Source organism: Poecilia formosa, unplaced genomic scaffold (genome assembly GCF_000485575.1).
Source record: "Poecilia formosa unplaced genomic scaffold, Poecilia_formosa-5.1.2 Scaffold243, whole genome shotgun sequence".
Classification (NCBI taxonomy): Eukaryota; Metazoa; Chordata; class Actinopteri; order Cyprinodontiformes; family Poeciliidae; genus Poecilia; species Poecilia formosa.
In genome coordinates, this window is record NW_006800182.1 from 943,879 (window position 1) to 965,584 (window position 21,706).

The 21,706-nt window shown below is 37.2% G+C and overlaps 1 protein-coding gene across 2 annotated transcripts; it reads left to right on the forward strand.

Annotated features, from left to right (window-relative positions):
- Positions 1-5,399: 5,399 nt before the first annotated feature.
- Positions 5,400-21,062, forward strand: LOC103150149 (putative selection and upkeep of intraepithelial T-cells protein 1 homolog). 2 transcript variants are annotated; one of them, XM_007569641.2, is made up of 6 exons: positions 5,400-5,581; positions 10,315-10,632; positions 11,516-11,560; positions 12,598-12,876; positions 17,626-17,730; positions 20,373-21,062. In XM_007569641.2, exons 1-6 carry the CDS (start codon positions 5,422-5,424, stop codon positions 20,429-20,431), a joined length of 966 nt encoding a protein of 321 aa, XP_007569703.2. In that variant the 5' UTR covers positions 5,400-5,421; the 3' UTR covers positions 20,432-21,062. The 2 variants fall into 2 exon arrangements, with proteins under 2 accessions (XP_007569703.2, XP_007569704.2); XM_007569642.2 differs by lacking the exon at positions 11,516-11,560 and having other exon boundaries at positions 20,373-21,061.
- The last annotated feature ends 644 nt before the right edge of the window (positions 21,063-21,706 follow it).

The window sequence follows — 21,706 nt, forward strand, 5'->3', positions numbered from 1 at the left end:
TTTTAACTCAGAATCCCACTAAAAGTAATAGCTCCCTTCTCGGCATCGAGCTGCACGATTTGATACCACTTTGTAGGGGTACAAGCAGCGGTTCGGGCCGCATTAACGGTGACGGAAGAAAAATAAAGAACTAGAAAATTCCTCCAGAAATTTTATGTGGCCTGCCGAAGTGTGCCCATCACTTTAGAACCAGTGTTTTAGATTTGCCTTGAGGAAAAAAATAAAGAATAATATAGAGACATTCTATTGGGTGTAGAACAATAGGTGCCTGCCATGCAATGCATGGAGGCAGTGAGTGACTTGCTTTGCAAGTCAGTCACTACTATGCATTGCAATGGGCAGGCCCCAAAGATTTCTTAAACTCATCTGATGTATATCAAGCCAGTCTCAGCTGCTCATGTGTGTGAATGTCAGCAGACTTTGACTTACACCAAATCTAAATAGTTGTATGAAAACAGTTTTAATCTCCTTTTTTAAAAAAAGACTATTTCCATTTTAAAGACTAGTATCAACACTAGGGCAGCTCATAGAGGTACAGTAGATGCAATGAAAAGCATAGGATTAAAAAAATTTAGTACTTCTGTTCTTCTACAGAAGTTTTGCAATGTAATCTGACATGTTTATCAATTTTTAGTGCAGATCCTATTGTTTGTAATTAGTACTGATAATGTGAGAAGTTCCAAGTAACAATGAATTTGTAGTCACTCATGTCAAGAAGTCTAAAAAAGAGATAATTAGTGACTGACTATTATAGCTTATGTGTGGACAACATTGTCGCAACCAGAAGAAGCTTACAACCCTGGACCCCCAGTGTCCTGAAGAAACCGCGAAACAGGAAAATAATCCTGTAATCAAGGCGGAATAAAGGAATTATTAAGGAGTATACAGTAGTAAACTAAAATCAAGACTAGAGACAGCAAAGAGACATACAGGAATAAAGTTAAAGAGGCAGTATCATGTGTTTCCCATACACATAGTGCCATTTTATGGCATCACTATGTTACTGTCAGTTATTATCGAAATGCTATATAAATATCAAATGTGACTTAAAATAAATGTTACTTCTTGATTTAATGCCTTGAAATTGGGCCACTCTCTCTTTAAAACTCATGGTCTGAAACTCCACCTTCAGAAAGTCATCACACCAGGTCACACCAGCGCTCCTCTATTAACCTTTTAAGACCGGAGACCGAAACACGATGATTTTGTGTTTGATCAAAAGGGGTTAATGGACATTTTGAAAGACAGAGAAAATACAAAGAGAAGTGTACTACGAACATCAGCCCGTATATTCGACCCTATTGGGTTTCTTACTCCTTTTACAGTCCGAGTAAAGTGCCTTTTCCAAGAGATGTGGGAAAAGGGGCTCAGCTGGGATTAACCATTACCCACTGACTTGACAGAGAAGTGGGAGCAGTTGTGTGTGGATTTACCACTGTTATACCTGGTGTCAATTCCCAGGTGGTACCACACTGAGATTAACAAAGAGTCACACACTGTAAAGTTGCATGTCTACTGTGATGCAAGTGAAAAGGCTTACGGTGCTGTGGCATATCTTCAAGGACAAAACAACCAAGGAGAGACTATTACCAGTTTTGTGGCCTCCATGTCACGGGTAGCACCATTAAAGAAAATGACATTACCTCGCTTGGAGCTCATGGGTGCATTTATTGGAGCAAGATTAGGATACAGCCTCCTTAAGCCATTGAACATGGAGAAAAACCAGCTCAACATGTGGACGGAGTCTATGATCACACTTCACTGGATCCACAGCTCAGCACGTTGATGGAAACCATTTGTGAGCAACAGAGTGGCAGAAATACAAGGGCTCACAAATTCAGAACTCTGGTCCCACTGTGCTGGCAAAATGAACCCTGCCGACCTGCTTACGCAGGATCACCATGCTCAGTTTCTTATTGAGAGCCAGCTGTGGTGGAAGGGACCCACATCACTGTCCACAGATGAGAAGGAACTGAACAACTGCAGTGACTATGTAGTGGATGAAGTGAATGCAGAGCTGGGGTCTGGGTATGAGACTGTTGTGCAGCTTACTGGCACTGAGCAAACTGAACCTCTGTTAAACTTAGAAAGGTACAGCAAGCTTAAGACTATGTTAAGAATCACTGCATGGGTAAAGCGGTTTGTTAGTAACACAAGATCTTGTCTGAAGGTTCAGGGAGAGTTAAGTACAGAAGAACTTAGTGCAGCTGAAATGTACTGGATTAAGTCTACACAAGAGAGTTGTTTCAGTTCTGAAATATCGCAGCTAAGGTCAAAGCAAAATGTGAAGGTAGATTCTAAAATCAAAGATTTGAAACCATTGTTAGATGAAAATGGTCTACTAAGTGTTGGGGGAAGACTGCAGAATTCAGATCTTAGTTTCAGAGAACAACACCCTTGGATACTACTAACAAATCACAAGAATTCTGAACTATTAGTTCAGTCATGTCACAAAAGAGTGATGCATTCTGGTGTAAGAGACACATTGACTCAAGTTAGAGAACAATATTGGATTTTGAGAGGCAGACAGCTTGTAAGACACATTGTTTCAAACTGTTACGTTTGCAAAAAACTAAAGGTTAAGGCAGCAAAACAGATTACTGTTCCCTTACCTCGAGACAGAGTAACAGAATCACCTCCTTTTGAAGTTACTGGTGTAGATTTTTCTGGACCCTAAAATTAAAATTAAGGACGGGTCTGTAAAAACATACATAGCACTGTTTACATTTGCAGAGACAAGAGTACTTATAGTTAGTCTCAGATCAGACTACAGAGAATTTCTTATTGGCCTTTAAAGAGATTCATTGCAAGACGAGGTCTATGTAGGGTCATTTACTCTGACAATGCTGGAACATTCAAAAGGGCGGACAAAGATTGAAAAGAGTTGTGGCAAAATATCCAAGGATCAACACTCAGAGTTTTTCACTGACAAGGGAATCACATGGAAGTTTATTTCTGAGCGAGCAGCTTGGTGGGGAGATTCTAGGAAAGGCTTGTGAGATCTGTAGAAACATGCTTAAGAAAGGTACTGGGTATAGCATCTTTGAGTTTTGAGGAGCTCACAACTGTTCTTACTGAAGTTGAGGCAGTGTTGAACTCTAGGCCTCTGTCCTATGTAACTAGTGATGCATTAGAGCCCCAGCCACTTACCCCATCTCATTTCCTAGTTGGTAAACGCTTAACTTCCTTGCCACCAAAGATTATTCCTTCACCTCACCTAAATCAGGTTCTCACTGCAAACCGAAAACAGCTAGGTAGAAGGTGGAAATACCAACAGAAACTTTTGATAGGCTTTTGCAAACGCTGGCGCAGAGATTATTTGATGGACTTGAAATCAGCCCACAGGGTGAACAGTCCTACTCCAACACTACTTAAAGTAGGAAATAGGTAGGAAAGTTATCTTGGGGGAGGGCAATACACCCAGACACACATGGAAAATGGATAGAATCGTAGAGGTCTTTCCAGGCAGGGATGGTCTCATACGTTTGTACTTTGACTAATGGCTTGTTAAGCAGGCCTATTCAGTTATTGTATCCTTTAGAGGTATTTTAAATGAAAGGTAAAACAGATGAACAGTTGTTCATCGGGCGGGAGGATATTGTGACTTTTTTACAGTTATATGTTGTTCAGTATATTTTGCATAAGTGACTGATTTACATTTATATGTTAAGCATAATTTACATGATGATTATTATTAATTGAATTGAACATGATTGTATATAATTACAAAGGTGAAGTGAAATAAGTGCGAGACTTGATTTATTTGAATAGATGAAGTCTTTTATTTTGAAGAGTGCTTAACAGGATCTGGTTCTGTTTTGTCACTATCTTGCTTTTTTGATTTTGGTTGCTAGGTTACGAACAGCTGTTGCCGTTTTTCCTCTTCAATAAAAGCTGAACAGAAAGGTTCAGTAAAAGACATACGAGCCTCAGTCTTGTTTGAAGAAGCTTTCACTCCGTAACAAGGTGTTTTAGACAACTAAAAAGCTGCCATGAAAGATTAGAGAAATTTTCAAACTGAATATGATATGAGTTCTGACAATGCTTATTTTCTCTTTGGTAGTAGTAAGGTACTTTAATACCTGAAATGTGTAAATTTTGACAAATTCAAATACTGCAAATCAAACAAATAGCTACAAGCTTTTTGTACATTCAGATTTTAAAAAATATGCAGGTGTAACACTGTGCAGTGACTGTGTTATATTTTTCTTAACAAATCATCTTGTCATGTTGTTGCATAGATCTGCTCATTAGTTCAGATCTGGGTGCATGAATAGACACATTTGTGTGTGCGCGCGCACACACACACACACACACACACACACACACACACACACACACACACATTAGTGTGGCACTCTGCAGCACTTCTCAGCAGGTGAAAGAAATCTCGCCCAATCAGCAGCACCCTCAACTCAGGTAATATAAGGAATCCACCAACCACTTTGCTGGTTTTGCAACAGAGCTGAGGAAGGCAAGCACAGCCACCAAAGCAGCATTTCATAGAAAAGGACTTAGATTAAACAAGGACTATGGGTAAGCCATTAACTGGACTCAATTGAAATGTAATTTGACTATGGTTCTGCTTTTGAGAAAAAGTTTGCACTGCTAGTTTTACAGTTTGGTTCCATTAAATGTATGTTAAGATATTTAATGTAAAAACTTATGTCCCAAGAAAAAAAAATTGTAATTCTAAAATGTTTGGATTTGACTCAACCAAACATGGAGTTTAATAATTTAATATTTGAATTTATGGTTAAAATTGTGAAAGAAATGTATGTCTAAGGTTAAAAAATGGAATTAGTCATTAAGATAATTAACTTTGAACCAAATGTCTAAAATGTATGTAAAAATATTTTGTATGTGTTTTGTAGGTTTTTCACCTGTTCATTGATTCTCAGTCATTGGTGAAAATAAAAAAGTGAGTGAAATCATGAAGTCTCAAGTCCTCCTTTTCACTTGACGCATGTTTTTATCAGCTCCTCATATAAGCACAATGGACTTATTGGCTGCTTTTAGAACCACACTCAAAATATTTTAGATACAATATCTTCAGAGCTGGAACCAAACTTTTATAGTTTTGTTGTAATTACAGTGCCTTGTAAATGTTTATACTGTTTAACCTTTTCATCACATAAAACCACATAAGACCTGTGATTTTATGCGACTAACGCAAACTAAGGCATAACTGTGAATTTGAAGGAAAATTATTTATGGTTAACATTTTGTAAAATGGAAAATGTGGGCTGTACAACTGTGCTTAGATTGAGTGGGCATGAATTGTCATTGAACATCAAAAGCAGTAGGTGCTCAAGATGTGTGTGGCACCACTGAGTTTAGTGAGTGAAAAGTCCTGTTACAGCTGCGTGCTCTGCACCGGAAGTATCGTTTTTATTGCTTGTCGGAAGCTTCGAGTTGAAGATGACTCAGCCTGAGGAGCCTGAGAGGAGTGGCTACACGGTCATTCAGAGAGCGCTCCGTGTTATGATTAAGAGACAGATTACAGCAGCCATGGAGCTTCTTCTAAGTATGTCCTTCTGCCTCCTGACATTTACTGGAAAATCGCTTGGTGATGAAATCGGTAAGAATAAAAAAAAAAAAGTTTATAATTTTCGGACACTCTGAGCTAAAGTGTGTTTGACAAATTTAAATTATCATTTTGAAATGATGATTTCAACATGAAATTATCACTTCATTTTGAAATTATCCTGAATACTCAACTCAGGACTCAAGAGTCCTGAGTTGAGTATTCAGGATTCGTATTTGCAAATGGAACATTGGCATGTCGTCATATTTGCGTTGCTGTTAAAATAATTTGAACAGAAATATGTATGCGTATACATTACTGAAGTAATGCTATGAAAGAACTGCATCCTTTCATTGCATGTAAAACATGCCGTATTACAAGCCTTGTATCATGCTTGTAAGGCAGAATGTTACATCATTGTGCACTGGGTCTGAAAAGCTACAGCTGCTTCCGAGAATCTCCTGCACATTAATGACCCTCTTTTCTCACGTTGTTTATTTTCATTTATATGTAAAAAATCAGACATTTTGGACGCTTTTGTATCTCCTTTTGTATGTTGCAGTTAACTGTAAGGTGCTTGTAGATTTTAACAGAAGAAATCTTATATAAAAGATTAAAGGATACGCGTGAATCTTTTACAGCTTTTTCCTAAGGCAAGGCATCTTTATATAACACCTTTCAGCCAAAGTGCTATCAAGATAAACACACAATGAACACACAAAGATGATAATGAGATTATAATTAAATACAGAATAATAAAAACTGGGTTAGGCAGAATGAAGCAGACTTGGTCTGGGCTTTTAAAGCTTCAGTATGTAACTTTAACTTAAAACCAAAAAATATTTTTTTTGCATAATTGTTGAAACTGTCACTATGTCCTGACAGTATGAGACAAATGATCTGTGAAAAAAATGAGGTCCTTCTGCCAGCGTTTCCAGTGCTAATTAGAAACAACCAGTCGGAGCCCAGAGACGGGTCTTGGCGCTGTCAATCACAATATTGTGTGGCGTTACTCATACCCATATTCTCTTCCCTTGCTCTCTGTTACCACTACAGCTTTTTTCCATCAGCAGATCCTGTTGTGATTTTTTCGGGCTAGTTAGCATGGCCACTCCTGACAATTGACATATTTAAGAGCCACAGTCTTAAATGTGCCACACTCTTAAATGTGCAATCTCATGCTTGGCACACTCAAGCATGAGATTGAGTGACAGCATTAAGACCTTACTTCTGGCTCTGATTGGTTATTTTTGGTTGAAAGCAGAGCATTTCTTCAGACATAGTAGTGTAAGTAGTAGGGAGGAGGTGAAGGATATTGATCTATTGACAGATTATCTCTCATAACAAACTGTCATGACATGGTGACAGTTTTAACTAGGGGTGCACCAGTTTATCGGCAAGCCGGTGTATAGAGGGCTATTTCCTTAATTTTGGGAGATTGGTGATTGCCCAATACTTGCATGTGAAGCTGATCTTATAAACTGATGTCTACTTTTGAAAAGGTCTAAAAATCAGTCATTGTCCTCTTCTGCTCTCTTCTGCTTTGACTCATAGGCCCGCCCACCAGGTCATGTCTTCATGTTTGCAATTAAGTCACCCCGCTGTAGAAAACTCGGTGGCTTTCTTGCTATATTTAACATTTCAGATTAAAAAATTTGGATTGGCCAAATCAGAATCGGCAGGTCAGGCTTTTTGAAAGATCAAAAACTGGAATCGGTGCAACCCTAGTTTTAACAAATATGCAAGAAACATATTTATAAAAGTTACATGCTGCAGTTTTAAGTGTTTTGTAAACCATGATTGAAATTTTTAACTCTATTGTTTGAGCAATAACCAATGTCACATTTTGGCTAAATTTGGTATTTTGGATTTTACAAATTTTCTAAATTGTTTTAAAATTTATTTTTAAGTGTTTAAGTGGACTTGCACCTACACCATTAAGCAATTGCATACAGAGACTGCAGGGCAATAGCAGATTTACCAGAGCGGCTTTAGATGGAAATTGTAAGGTCCCCTTTCGAAGAACCATTTTTGCTCAAAGTACTGTCGGTGAGAGGATCTGCAGTTTGGAACTCACTTCCTGTTTTAAAGTCTGTGACCAGTTTTAGTACGTTCAAAAATCAAACGGAACTCTGGTTATGTCAAAAACAGAACTGTACCTATTTTTGATGTTTTACATTTCTGTTTGTATACATTATGTTGTGCTATTTTAAATTATCACTTTAATTTTGTTACTTTTTAAAAGCCCAACTAGGGACAAGTGCTGCGAATTAGCTGTTGCACCATGATGCAAACATGGGGCTGCTGTTTTGTTCAGTTTGTCTGTTGTCTGTCCTGATCAAATAAACTTTATAAATAAATGCAAAGACCGCTTCATATTTACGAACAGTATAAGAAAGGACTGAATGAACAGGAAACAATATTATGCAACACTCATGACATTTTATGCTAGAGAGAAAAAAGAATGCAAAAAATATTTACAGCAGTGAAAAAACAAGCTCATCTTTTTGGTAGAATTTGATTGAATTCAATTTCAGTAGAAAACTAATTTATTCCACTTTGACACTTTAATGTTGCATAACGGTCTCAAGGAGAGGATGGTCAGGGTAGTCCATAATGTTCATTTTATCTTAACTGCTCTTGATCCTGTTCACTTTCTCTACCAGCTCCATATTGTTAATAGAAACAATAGAAAAAAAATATTTTTTATTACTGCTTCAGTATTTAAGCATGATTAAACATCCTTTAGAGTTAAAAGTTGCTCTTGGTGAATCTCCTAGGCTGCTGATCTGACGGATGCACCTCAGCTCCTCTTGACTGGAGAGCATCTGATGTGATCAGGAAGAGAACCACTGATAACTGTCATGTACATTTCTGTTCATTCTTTACTCTGAGACTTCAAAGACAACTCTGTCAGGTCTTATGAAAAAGTGTTTCTAAAGACCGCAAGAATTGGGTTTTGTGGGGAAGGGTAATCTGAGCTGAAGGAGACAATGGACAGCTTTGAGGTGGTCCAGCAGAAATATTTTGCTCTTGAATATGAGACCAAGAAGATGCTGGCTGTAATTATTTCTTATAGGAGACAATGACACTCATACACAGACACCTGAAGGTACTCATGAAAACTTGTGGCGGTAATGCAAAAGCCCCGGAAATGCAGCTCATTTTAATTCCCTCAATCTGGAGGAAAGAGACCAAAACAGCAAATATACAAAAATAAGTAATTTAGTACAATCAAATTATCAGAATTATTTTGCTATTTATTAAAACAGTTCATTTTCTTTTCTTGTTCTTCAATAAGTTGTTTACAAGTTGTTTCTGTTTTTTTTATAAATTGCTTTCAACCCCATTATATTTAAGATTCGGTTAAAGTAATAAATTTTCTTGCACGAGGGGACTATTGCTGACCCTTCTGCATGGAAACTTGTCAAATCAAATTACCTATGCTGTTTACTGTGATTGGTCTAAATTGTTTACCTTTCTACTCTAAGTTTTATATAAAAAAACTTAGAGTTCAAGATGTGTTCAAGGCTGTGTTCAACACATCTTGAACACAGAAAATAAGATAAGAGCTTAGTACAAATTGAGTTTAAACTTTACCTTTAATAACAAAGTTACCTAATTTTTAAAGTGCAATCAGTAATGCTTTTATAACAAATTTATATCAGTAATGATTTCTTGGTTAATGTCAAGTTGTCATAACAAAGACATTTTGAATAATGTCAACTTTGTACTAAAAGTGTCATAATTTACCGAATGACGCTTTATGACAACAGTCATAAATATTTATGAAGGCTGTCATGTTCATGACAGGTGTTTATGACAGTGTCATGTCAGTCTTATTCAACCCCCTTCAAATAAAGTGGTACCCACAAGTGGACTGTTAGACTTCTGTAAGAATTACTGTCCTGTGTTAATTTTGGCTTATTAAAAAAATCCATAAAATGTTAATAAGGGATTATTGTAGTTTTGTGAATCTGTTGTCTCTTTTCCCTTATAAATTTTTAGAAAATTATTTTTTTCCCAGGTGTAGTCACTGAATGCATCACAGGGCAGTGATGCCATCTTACCCTGTTCTCCAACCACAAAGGAAGATCTTTCACTTCAGTTATTTCAGTGGAGACAAGATGGTCAGAAGGAAGAGTGTCTGTATAATGGTGGGAATCATTACAACAATGTACCTTAGTGCGGTACAAAAGGGGCTGATGTTGCTCAGTTGTTAAATTTGGTTTTATTTACTCGTTCATTGTCCATTAGCATTTCAACAATGGGACTATTTATTATGAAATCCAAGCTAAAAATGACTTTTATTTGAGTCAGATTGGATTGTTAATTCTAAAGGTATTTCAAAATGTTTTCCATCCACTACAGAACTCCTTTCTGTGAAAGACCCTTTGTGAATCTGATCTGTACTGTCAGATCATATTCACAGTAGGTTTGCATTTTATTTCTCTTTGAAAATTATGGACAAACACACAAAACCAAATAGTAGAGCAGCTCTAGGATTGTCATTAAATAAGAATCTGTTACTTAATACTGAATGCAGTTTTCTCTTTTGATAAAAACTTTATTCAAACAGGATACCGGGATATAAATCACTATTTTATGGGATTTTTGAGGTGCATAATTTGCATAATTAGGAATATGTTTGTTGACCCAATGCAGTTTCCACAATGTATTTAAGATTGAACAGTGCAGATGCATCTACCAACAAAGAATCTTGAAAGTTGGACATGTAAACATCTTCCCACCTGTTTATCTTGCTAAAATGTGATTTGTTTTTATAGAACTCTTTGCAACAGAGGACAGCGATATCATCTTGCCCTGTTCTCCCATTGGAAAGGAAGACCTCACACAACAATTGTTTGACTGGAAGAAAAATGATAAAGAGGTGTTTTTATATGACAAAGGCAAACATTACAACGAAGGAAAAATGGGTCAAAATGAATATTTCAAAAATCGTGTTGAGTTTTTCCAAGATCAGCTACAATTTGGCAATGCCTCCATACGTATCAGTAAAACAAAGCAGGATGACAGTGGAATCTACAGTTGTGAATTTCCAAATCTTCAGCCAGAACAGAAGTTCTACATTAAACTTGTCGTTGGTAAGTGCAAAACGTTTGGCCCAGTGTTGAAAGAAAGGAACAACTTGAACACCACCTTCTAAACCACCTGTGGTTATAATTTTTCACACAACTAATTAACTCTTTTAACTTTTCTTTCATATTAGAGACTAGAATCAGGTTGTTTTCACTCTTACTACCTGTTGGTGAACAAAAAGTCATTTGTCATTGTATTCCAAAGCAGTATTTATTTGATTTTAGGTATACAGTATAAGATTAATTAAAATGACATGTAGTCATCCTTACATGTCTGAAATTTTAGGTAAAGTACACACAAAAACAGAAAATGATTATTTGCAGAATTTAAGTGTTAATATTAAATTATTTGATGCTTAAATTAAATTTATTAAAACTTTTTCATCATAATAAACCCCTCTTTTCTCACTGACTCAGGATGTCATGTCTTTACCACCACATGCAGTGGTGGTAAAAATCTGAGGACTGTTTAACATTGATGCAGTACTTTTCTGTGATTTTCTTGTTTGTACTAGTGTACGTTTGTATGTTGAACTCATGAAGCTATCTGTGTACCAATCACTAACATTTCTGTTTTATAGACAGTTATGGAAAAGGAGTTGAATTTTTAGTGTAACATTTTACTACTTTGAAGGTCTTGTCAAATAAGGTTGCTCTTTGCTTTGAGCTAGAAAAAAAAATCACATTATTTTTTAAGGTTACAATGAGAACAGTTTAGATCAAACTAATTTTCTTAATTTTATTTTTTCTTGTAATTCCAATGCACTCTTATTGCCACAGTGTCTTGTCAGTAAACAACAATTTTGATCTTCTAATTACATCTTAATGTTGATGCAAAGATGATATTGCATGAAAAACTGTCTAACATACCTTTTATTTCCCCCTTCAGATTGTATCTTAAAGGACAGAACCAACGATACAGAAAGAAAATGCGGTGAGTCCTGGTTCTCGTGACATCATAGGTCATTTCCCTTTATGCGATGGTGCACTGTTCGATCATGAACAATTAACCTGCTCCTCTACATAGGCACATTTGCCGTTTGTTAAACAGTTATTTAATAGCCTTAGAGATGATCAGATATAACGTATGTAAAAGTTAATCATATTGGGTTAATGATTTTTTATCTCAGCCAGTATCAACGCAGAAGAAGCGTAAACAAAGCAGACACCTCACGAAGTTTAAAGCAGAGTTAGGTTATTAAACAATATGGCAAGCATTGATGATATTCCAGAGCACTTCTCAATGTTCTGCAAACACAAGGGGTATGGCACTACTGCAAACTTGCCTATGCATGTTAATCTTCTTAAACTAATATTGAACAAGCAGATAATTTAGCAGAAAAGCTACCAAGTCCATTGTAACCCCAGTGAAGTCACAGCTCAGCCGTGAGAATCTGATAAGGCAATAATAAATTAGGAGAAAAAACTGACCTTTATGGAAAAGGAGCATGAAGTAAACAAAAAGTTCAGCTTGTAGTTATAAGTCATGTAGGGGACACAACAAACATGAGGATGAAAATCCTGTCAGGAAATCTATTGAAGGCTTCCACGGTTTTGAAACTTAGGGGATGTTTGCCTTTCAGAAAAACAATTATGAATATGCATGGCTGATGAGGACCTATGGAAAGATTCAGATATTAACAGTTTCTCTCTATTCACTCTATTGAGCTTGAATATTTTTGCAAAGATTTGTCAAAGCTGTTAGACATACCCAATAGAGTTTGCAGCTCTACGTGCAATAAAATATAGTTAAAAATTATTAGAAGACACTGCTTTGTATATGAAATGTGAAAAGGTTTTATGAGTACAAATACTTTTGCAAGGCACTGGATAACTGTTAGGTATTTCACTGCAAAAGAAGTTCTGTATAATTTTACCTTCCTAGACTAACTCCCTCTACAGATTAAAATGGAAAATGTTTTTTTGTTGTTTTTTGTTTTGTTATATTTACATTTTACCTTATATTTACAGGTTCTTGTCCGAAGCCATCTTTAAGCATTCTTAAGGAAGTAAATGGTGGGATGCTGGTTCAGTGTGAAGCTCATGGTGCTTATCCAGAGCCTAAAATGGAGCTGCATGATAGTGCTGATGTCTCTATTGTTCCTGTAAACATTACAAATCCTTCAAATGGAAAGTACATTATCCTTCAAGCTTTTGTTACTAAGAGAGACGAATACCACTGTGTTATGAAGCAAGAAGGCATCTGCCATCAAATTTACTCAACAAGAACCTTGGTGCCTGTGGCCTCTGGTGAGTTTCTTCTCTAGTTTAACTTTTAAAACAATCAATGGATTTTAGTGCAATTTTTATCTCAATGTTGAGTAATGAAGAACTTTGTTTTTAGGTCTGAAAATTAAACTTAGATTAAAAATTGTTCTAGCTCTGCAGAGGTAAAGAGACAAACAGTACACGTTAAAAGTATAAAAAAATAATGACTAGTGTCTTCCCTTAGACCATAGTGTCTTCCCTTAGACCAGAGGTTCCCAAACTCTGGGGCGCGCCCCCCCAGGGGGGTCGCCGTGTCATTGCAGGGGGGGTGTACAGGAAGCCGTCTGGATGGACAAAAAAAAAACCCACAAAAAACATGAACGTTGTATGAGAAGGATTTTTACCTTAGAATGGCCAACTCTCTGTTATTCCTCTGTCAATTTGATACAGTAGGGGCTTCCGCACTTCCCATATTTGTGTCCTCTGTCACTTTTATCAGCAGTTAAAACTGTTTAATCCGTTGTTAGCATGTAGTAACCTGTTTTTCCGAGCCGCATTTAAACGCAACATCAGTGCTACACGCTTGCGCTGGGTTTACACCTGTGAAGGAGACCTGCTGCTGCTGTGCAGAGCTACGCAGGTGTGTTAGAATCATGGCACCAAACCAGTAAAACGCAAAGAACTTTTCATAGATTTTCCCCCCAAACTAACCGACTGTTGAGTAAAGCTGTTGGATGCAGGTAATGTTAGCTAAAAGATGACTAGCTGGCTAATATCAATACAGCACCTTAAGCTTGTTAACAAGTAGCTTGTAGGCTACTAGTGTTTATGTTCAGCTACGATTCATTTTGTCCCCCAAAAAGTTGCTTTCCCGCCCCCCTGTTAGTCTGAAGCCGGGGCTGAGTATAACAGGGAGTCTCTGAGAATCCACCCCTCACCCCCTTCGCTCACACACATTGTTCAACCAGACAGCTATTTGTAAGCCATGCGGGGGCCCAGAAATAGTTTGGAAACCACTTGGGGGGGCCCAGGAGAAAAAGTTTGGGGACCCCTGCTCTACATGGTCTGGCGAGGTCGCACTGACCCTGCATGCAAAGGTTTTTCTTGTTTGGTTTCGGGAACTGATGGGATACCCCTGTTTGCTTCCCTGCTGTCCGACCATGATGTTTGCTGCGCTCCTCCTGAGCATCACACTAAACCCACCGGAAGGCTAACATGTTTAAAGCATTAGTCTGATTTTTAATTTTAAAACTAGTTAAAATATGCTTTAAATAGGGAGACACTTATTCGTTTTTGGTGGTTCAAGATAAAAAAAGATACTGATGATAATGAAAGCATGATTCTTGAAAAAACTTATTTAAGCCTTTGATAGAGAAATAGGTTTTTTTTGTTTGATTTTCTTCTGATACTAAAAGAAAAGCTCAAGGAAAAATCACTCAGTTTTTAAATTATTGTTCATTTTAAGTTTAACAGATTTAGTTAAAAGGATCCATGGTTAGTTGTAACGATAGACTTTAACATTTAATTTAGATGTAAAAACATCCATTCATCCATTTTCTAATACCCTTGTCCCTCGTGTGGTCAGGAGAGGTGTTAGTGCCTATATTCAGCTAACGTTTTGGGCGAGAGGCGGGTTACACCCTGGACAGGTTGCTAGTTTGTCGCAAGATGTAAAAACACTACAGTAATAATACTGCAAGTTGTTCAGTTTTTATAAATTTTAATAAAATATTGTCACACAAACGTCACAATATTGTTCAAGCTGCAATGCATTCTACAATGACTTCTAGGACCAACTGCACTAGCTCTGTCCAGCCAAAACTGTGATGAGTAATGTCCAAGGGTATAACTTTGTGTTGCAAGTTGGTGGGGACGAGGAGGAGTGGGGGGGTCGGATGCGCCCTTACAGTTACTGGAAGGCCTTTTATTTTTTGTTAGTGCTGAGAATAATGCAAAAACTTAAATGTGAATGCTATGCACTTTTAGTCAATAAATTAGAATTTACGTCCTGATCAGGTTTGTCAGATTAATTTAATGAACTTTGACTCCTGTGCTCTGTGAAGTATTTCATCCTATTTGATGACTGCTCTGAATATTGCCACGTTCTACTAGCAAATGATGCAATTTGACCTGCGAAAAATGTAGAAAAACAGGTGGTTGTATTTTTTTCTCAGTCTGTCAGCTTAACGTCTCACACACACACACACATACAGACTCGTTGCCATGGCAACCAATAACCAACAGCCCTGGGAGCACAGAGTAAAGATTAGTTCAAGTGCATCAGGTATCAACATTAAAAAACCACAAAAACATTTCCCACACAAATGTACTTGTGTGATCAAAGAGATGCAGGGATATAAAGAAAAAATCATGCAGGAAATATTGGAGGGGACTGTCCCCGTCATTCCAAAGTTGGTGGCCTGAAGGGGAGTCAGGAAGTTACGCCCATGGTAATGTCATTAAGCCTTTTTAATTTGTAGCAGAGGAAGAGGACATAGTTAGCCACAGGAGCTGGTGTTTTGCTGCTTCTGCCACCTTCACCTTCATAAATGAAAAAATTAATGATGCGTACCTCTGGTTGGACTGTGTAATCCGGTAAGTAGTTATATAGTTCTGTATCCGGTCCGGTTTAGGGTGCTGTATAGGGTCTGGCTCCAGCTGTTTAGAGTATGATTTTGGTCTGGTCAGATTGGTGGTTTTATATTCAGTACTGGCAGCAGTATAGCTCCAAAAGCATTTCAAGCGCTGCTTGTCTTTGATGTTTCTCCCAGCGTCTGTAGCTCTGTGTCTGGTCCAGTAACAGCAGTTTAGGGTCCGGTCTTGGTTTGGTCGGATCTGTGGTTTCATATTCAGTACCGGTGTTCTGACTATCTGTGCTACCTCGTCAGATTTTCCTACCATAGCACGGATAGATAGCTAAGTCTATCTGTTGATGTTACACGTCCAAAACTGCTACCGTCATGTTTACAAACCAAAATCTATAGCGGGTTATGTTAATGTAAAATATTATCATTGGATAACATTCTTTGAGTGATGGCACTGAAGTGGAAGCTTATGAGTTATGCTAAGCATAGCATTGGAAGAATTTATGTACACAACAAAACCACAAGAATATCACTTCCTTCATCAGAATATCCTACCCATTTAAAATGAAAAGCTATTGCAGATGTATGCACTAATCCTTTTATTAGAATATCCTACGTTTTGAAAAATATTTTTAGATACAGAGGTGTTTGCAAGAATGAAACGGTGTCAGACCGGGGAGACAGGTTTTTATTTTAAACAGACATCTACAAATACAGATCACCGCAACTCTTTTTTTGCGCATTAATACGTTGCATGACAGTCTTTATCAAATGCAAAGTAGCCACAATGTGTCCACCGAACTGTGCAGGTCACTGTGTACCTGAAATGCTAGTATATGCTTAATATACACTAATACTACACTTCTATTACACATTGTTGCTACCAACATCTATTTAGCAAGGTTTAATAAAAAAAAAAAGTGTAATTTAAACTAAAATATTTTAAAGTATAAGGACAAAATAGCTCATAAAACAATGTATTTTGTCCTGATTAACGTGGTAAACACCAAACAACGACTTGTTTTTGTAGCACAAAGTATAGTGGCCACCGTAAAAAAGACTTTCAGTATTTAATTATGTTGCATGAACTGATCAGTACATTATTGAAAGAGAACGCAAAACCTATTGCGAGGTAAAGCAAAAGTATTGCGAGAGGTCGCAAAAGTTTTGAGTACAATGTCATTAAATCCTTTTTTCAAACTGAATGTGTGCTCTCGATTTATGGCTGAATAATTTGGCCATAATCCAGATTGATGTGCAAATAACAAATTGTGCTCATTAAGCTAGTTATATAGTTGAATAAAAATAAGCTTTTTGAATATTCTGTTAATTGAGATAGGCCTATAATTACTAATATATATAGGGTCACCCCGTTTACTCTTGCACATTTCCATGATGATCTTTTTTTTAAAATAATTTTCATAATTAAACAAAACAGGTTATGGAAATGATTAAATATGAGAAGCATGTTTAAAAATCTTTCTCTTGAATTTGCCTTCATTCTGACCAGTTTTCCTGTCGGAATGAAATCCTGGTGATGGAAAACATGCCCACAACATGATGTTGTTACCATGTGTTATGCTGGTCATGGGCTATTTAATTTCTGCACCAATAGAGTTTTGCATGTGATGCAAGAAAAAGTCGGTCTGTCATATGACTTTACATATGGATGTTGAGAGTTGCATGCCATACCTTAGTTCCACAATCCCAGCTGCATGTTCTGAGAGAAGACTGCCTGTGGTTTTGGCTGATGTATGATCTGAAAGAACATACTAATCTGTAATAGGGACTGCTTTGGATCCTTTCTCAAACATGAACACACAGCTTTCTAGCATAACAGTCACTGTAGCAAGTAACAGCAAAGACTAGTGCATAAACTTAAATAAAAATATCCTACTTCATGAGAAGTTATGGAAATAAATCAGCCTGTTTTTAAATATTAAACTGATTAAGTCTCCAGCAGAAAAATATGCAATGATGCTCTAAAATCTTATTAAGCTACTGATAATGAACATTACTGGCTCTTTGATGACAAAACAGTTACTACTGGTTCATTTCTGAAAGAAGTCCAAACATTTTTCTCTATTCCAGGGCTACATGTGAATTTTAGCATAATGTGCACTTTGTTACATTCTGTGGATTTGGCAAGGGATTGTTCCATTTGTACATTTTGAAAGTAACATTACCTTCTTGTAATGTGTTTCAGGTTATGACAAAGGATTAATTCATGGACTGCTTTATGGAGTTATTGGAGTTGCTGTAGTTGTAGGTGTACTCTTATATTTTCTGTGGTGGCACAGAAGATCTTCAGGTAAGTTTGGATGTTTCAGTTTGTCTTGGTATGCATAATGAGCTATATAATTAGCCATCAGTTAGTCTAATGTGGAAAAAAGCCCAACTTTCTTTGCTGCACCTCAGTGATGTAACTAAAGAAATGTTTTGCATCTATGACAAATTTAGAGTTTCACCTCTTTTTTTAAAGGGGCAGTATTTTTCTATTACACAGCATAATTAAATACTCTACATTGTGGGTGTGCTGTGGCGGCGCAGGGGTTAAGCACAACCCATGTATGGAGGCCTTAGTCTTCGATGAAGCCGTCGCAGGTTCAATTCTCGGCCTTGCGACCCTTGCTGCATGTCCTTCCCCATCTCTCATTACCAACATTTCTGTCAATTAACTATCAAATAAAGATCATTAGAGCCGATAAAACCTTAAAAAAGAAACCAAAGAACAAAACCTGTTTTCAGGTCAGCAGATGTGCGTGTGCATCAATCATGGCATTAATGTCATCCGGAGTTGTCATTAAAGCTTCTCTTCCAAGCTGCTTTGCAAGATTCACAGCTGTATCTATGGCAGAGCCTCCAGCTACAGTTTTTTTCAGCAGGCATTCAAAGTTTCAGTTTCCATCTCCTGAATGGCCAATCTATATTATGTATATTTTAGCCAATCAGGACACAGAACACAATGCACTGTGAAAACGACTGCACACAAAAAGTCTGCGTAGCAACGAGACCGCGAAAGGTGAACTACGTTATAGCGAGGGATAACTGTATATATATATATATATAGACACACACACACATTGGGGGAAAAAAGTATTTAGTCAGTCACTAATTGTGCAAGTTCTCCCACTTAAAAAGATATTAGAGGCCTGTAATTGACATCATAGGTAGACCTCAACTATGAGAGACAAAATGAGACAAAAAAAAAATCTGAAAATCACATTCTCTGAATTTTAGAGAATTTATTTGCAAAAAAGGGTGGAAAATGAGTATTTGGTCAATAACAAAAGTTCATCTCAGTAATTTGTAATGTATCCTTTGTTGGCAATGACAGAGGTCAAACGGTTTCTGTAAATCTTCACAAGGTTGGCACACACCGTTGTTGGCCCATTCCTCCAAGCAGATCTCCTCTAAAGCAGTGATGTTCTGGGGCTGGCAGCAGGCAACACGGACTTTCAACTCCCTCCAAAGGCTTTCAATGGGGTTGAGATCTGGAGACTGACTAGGCCACTCCAGGACCTTGAAATGCTTCTTACAAAGCCACGCCTTTGTTGCCCTGGCTTTAAGTGCCCTGGCAGTGTGCTGGGGATTATTGTCATGCTGAAAGACCCAGCCATGTTTCATCTTCAATGCCCTTGCTAATGGAAGGAGGTTTGCACGCAAAATCTCACAATACATGGCCCCATTCATTCTTTCATGTACACCGGGGTGCCCAAAGTCGGTCGTCATGGACCGGCATCCTGCATGTTTTACATTTCTCCCTAGTGATAGTAACAACCTTTTCAGCAGGTCAATGTTCTCCTTAGGCCTTCTAACGAGCCATCATTTGATCCAGGTGTGTTAAAACAGGGAGAGAACTAAAACATGCAGGATTCCGGCCCTCGAGGACCGACTTTGGACACCCCTGATGTACACGGACCAGTCATCCTGGTCCCTTTGCAGAGAAACAGCCCCAAAGCGTGATGTTCCCACCCCCATGCTTCACAGTTGGTATGGTGTTCTTTGGATGCAACTCAACATTCACTTTCCTCCAAACACGAAGAGTTGTGTTTATACCAAACAGGTCTACTTTGGTTTCATCTGACCATATGACATTCTCCCAATACTCTTCTGGAACATCCAAATGCTCTCTAGCAAACTTCAGACGTGCCTGGATATGGACTGGCTTAAGCAGGGGGACACGTCTGACATTGCAAGATCTGAATCCCTGGCGGCATAGTGTGTTACGGACGGTAGCCTTTGTAACTTTGATCCCAGGTTTCTGCAGGTCGTTCACTAGGTCGCCCCCGTGTGGTTCTGGGATTTTTGCTCACCATTCTTGTGATCATTCTGACCACAGTACTGAGATCTTGTGTGGAGCACCTGATCGCGGGAGATTAGCAGTGGTCTTGTAGGTCTTCCATTTTCTGATTATTGCTCCCACAGTAGATTTCTTCACACCAAGCTGCTTGCCTATTGCAGATTCAGTCTTCCCAGCCTGGTGCAGTTCTACTATTCCGTTTCTGGTGTCCTTCGACAGCTCTTTAGTCTTCACCATAGTGGAACTTGGAGTGTGACTGTTTTAGGTTGTGGGCAGGTGTCTTTTATACTGTTAACGAGTTCAAACAGGTGCCTTGAAAATGACAAACTGTTATTTCATGAGTTCATTTTAAATAGGTAGATTAGCTGTTTTGTCGAACAAAATATTTTTCAGTAGAAATATATAGGTTTTATTTATTCAACTAAAATCTTGTGTGTGAGCTCAGTGGAAAACTTGTTTGACTTGTGTAGGTTTGCTAATGACACTGCAAGCTTTGCTGGTGGATGAAGGTTTAGGATTTGAACGATGCAGTAAAACCAAATTTTGCTTCACAAAATTAAATAGAATAATTTTATAGAAAGCCTAAAATTCTGTATCTCAGTAAATCAAATAATTTTACTTTAAGTGAAATGTGTTTTTCTTCTTTGCAGGTAAGCCATATGACAAGACTAATACAAGCTCTGTGGATGAAGCATTAAAATCCACCTGACATTTTTCAATGAGAATAGTTGATATTTATTTTTAAATCATTCAGTGTATATGAAATATACTCGGAGATAAATTCTCCCAAAAGTGTTTTTGTGAAAATAGAAAAATCTGCCAGTCAATACCATCACATCAAGCTTTTTATTGGTACATGCAAAATAATCAACAGATGTACTTGTGTGATCAAAGAGAAATTACTTCAACCCAAATAAAATTTGCTGTCTGTAATGAGTTCAGATTTAATAACCAAATCAAGATTCAACCCCTCTTTTTTGCTCCAACGCATAAGCTCCTCTTTTCTGTGTTGACACTGATCATCAGAATCAACACAGCAAAAATACTGGAGAAAGTAATTTCTCCAGTACTACCCACCACTGCTGCGGGAACTTGGACTTGATAGTAATATTCACAATGTTTTCACACCCCAAATTCAATGATGTCTGCTATGGCCAAAATTGATGTAAATTTAACAGAGTTGGGAGAGTTGGTGAATGATAGTGAAGATGTGTGTGTTTGTTATTGCTGAGTGTACATTCATAACACTAATCTACAGTCATCACACAAATTTACATTTAACATTTTATTTTTTTTATCTGCTTTCTACTTTTGTACAAAACTTTTTTTTAATCTTATTTTAAAATCTGTTTCAACATTTTAATTTTTTTCCTGTAATGTTTTGTTTTCTATGATATACTGAACAGGTTTTTTCTAGCCTGTTTCAGAATATATTCAGTAAATAATGAAAAAACAAATGTTTAATTTGATTCATTTTGTCAAATGTAGTAACTTTCATAACAGGTATTGCCAGTTTTATTGCATTGTTGTTGAATGTTTTAGAACCTCTGGATATCAGGATAAGGTTTAAAAGGAAGTGGTTGCCATAATTACATAGTCAATTTACATAAAGCCTTTTTATGAATAAATAATTTAAAAGGGAATGGTGTTACTGTAAAACATTTCTTTTATAAATAAAACTTAGGAAGAGCTCTCATTATTATTGTCAGTACGAATGTATTTGAATTTGATTCATGGACTGTTTTTTTATTTTATTTTCATTGCTATATTATTTTTGGTCTATTTCTGTCTTGTTTAATTGAATTGTGGACTGGTTAAACTTAACCTATGTGCCTGTATGTTTAAAGAAAAAGTGAAGTGAATCATTTGTGTTGCCACTGTATTTTTAAACCAAACGGCAGAGACAATACATTTTCTAAAAGATCTTCATGATGTTACATCTGAATATATATATATATATACCCTTCTATAGTGTTAAATAAAA

Excerpts from the sequence above, each read along its gene's own strand:
- LOC103150149 (XM_007569641.2), top strand. The coding sequence starts at position 5,422 with ATGACTCAGCCTGAGGAGCCTGAGAGGAGTGGCTACACGGTCATTCAG. Across the intron at positions 12,877-17,625 it reads CTTGGTGCCTGTGGCCTCTG|GTTATGACAAAGGATTAATT; the intron begins GTGAGTTTCTTC and ends AATGTGTTTCAG. Across the intron at positions 17,731-20,372 it reads GTGGCACAGAAGATCTTCAG|GTAAGCCATATGACAAGACT; the intron begins GTAAGTTTGGAT and ends TCTTCTTTGCAG.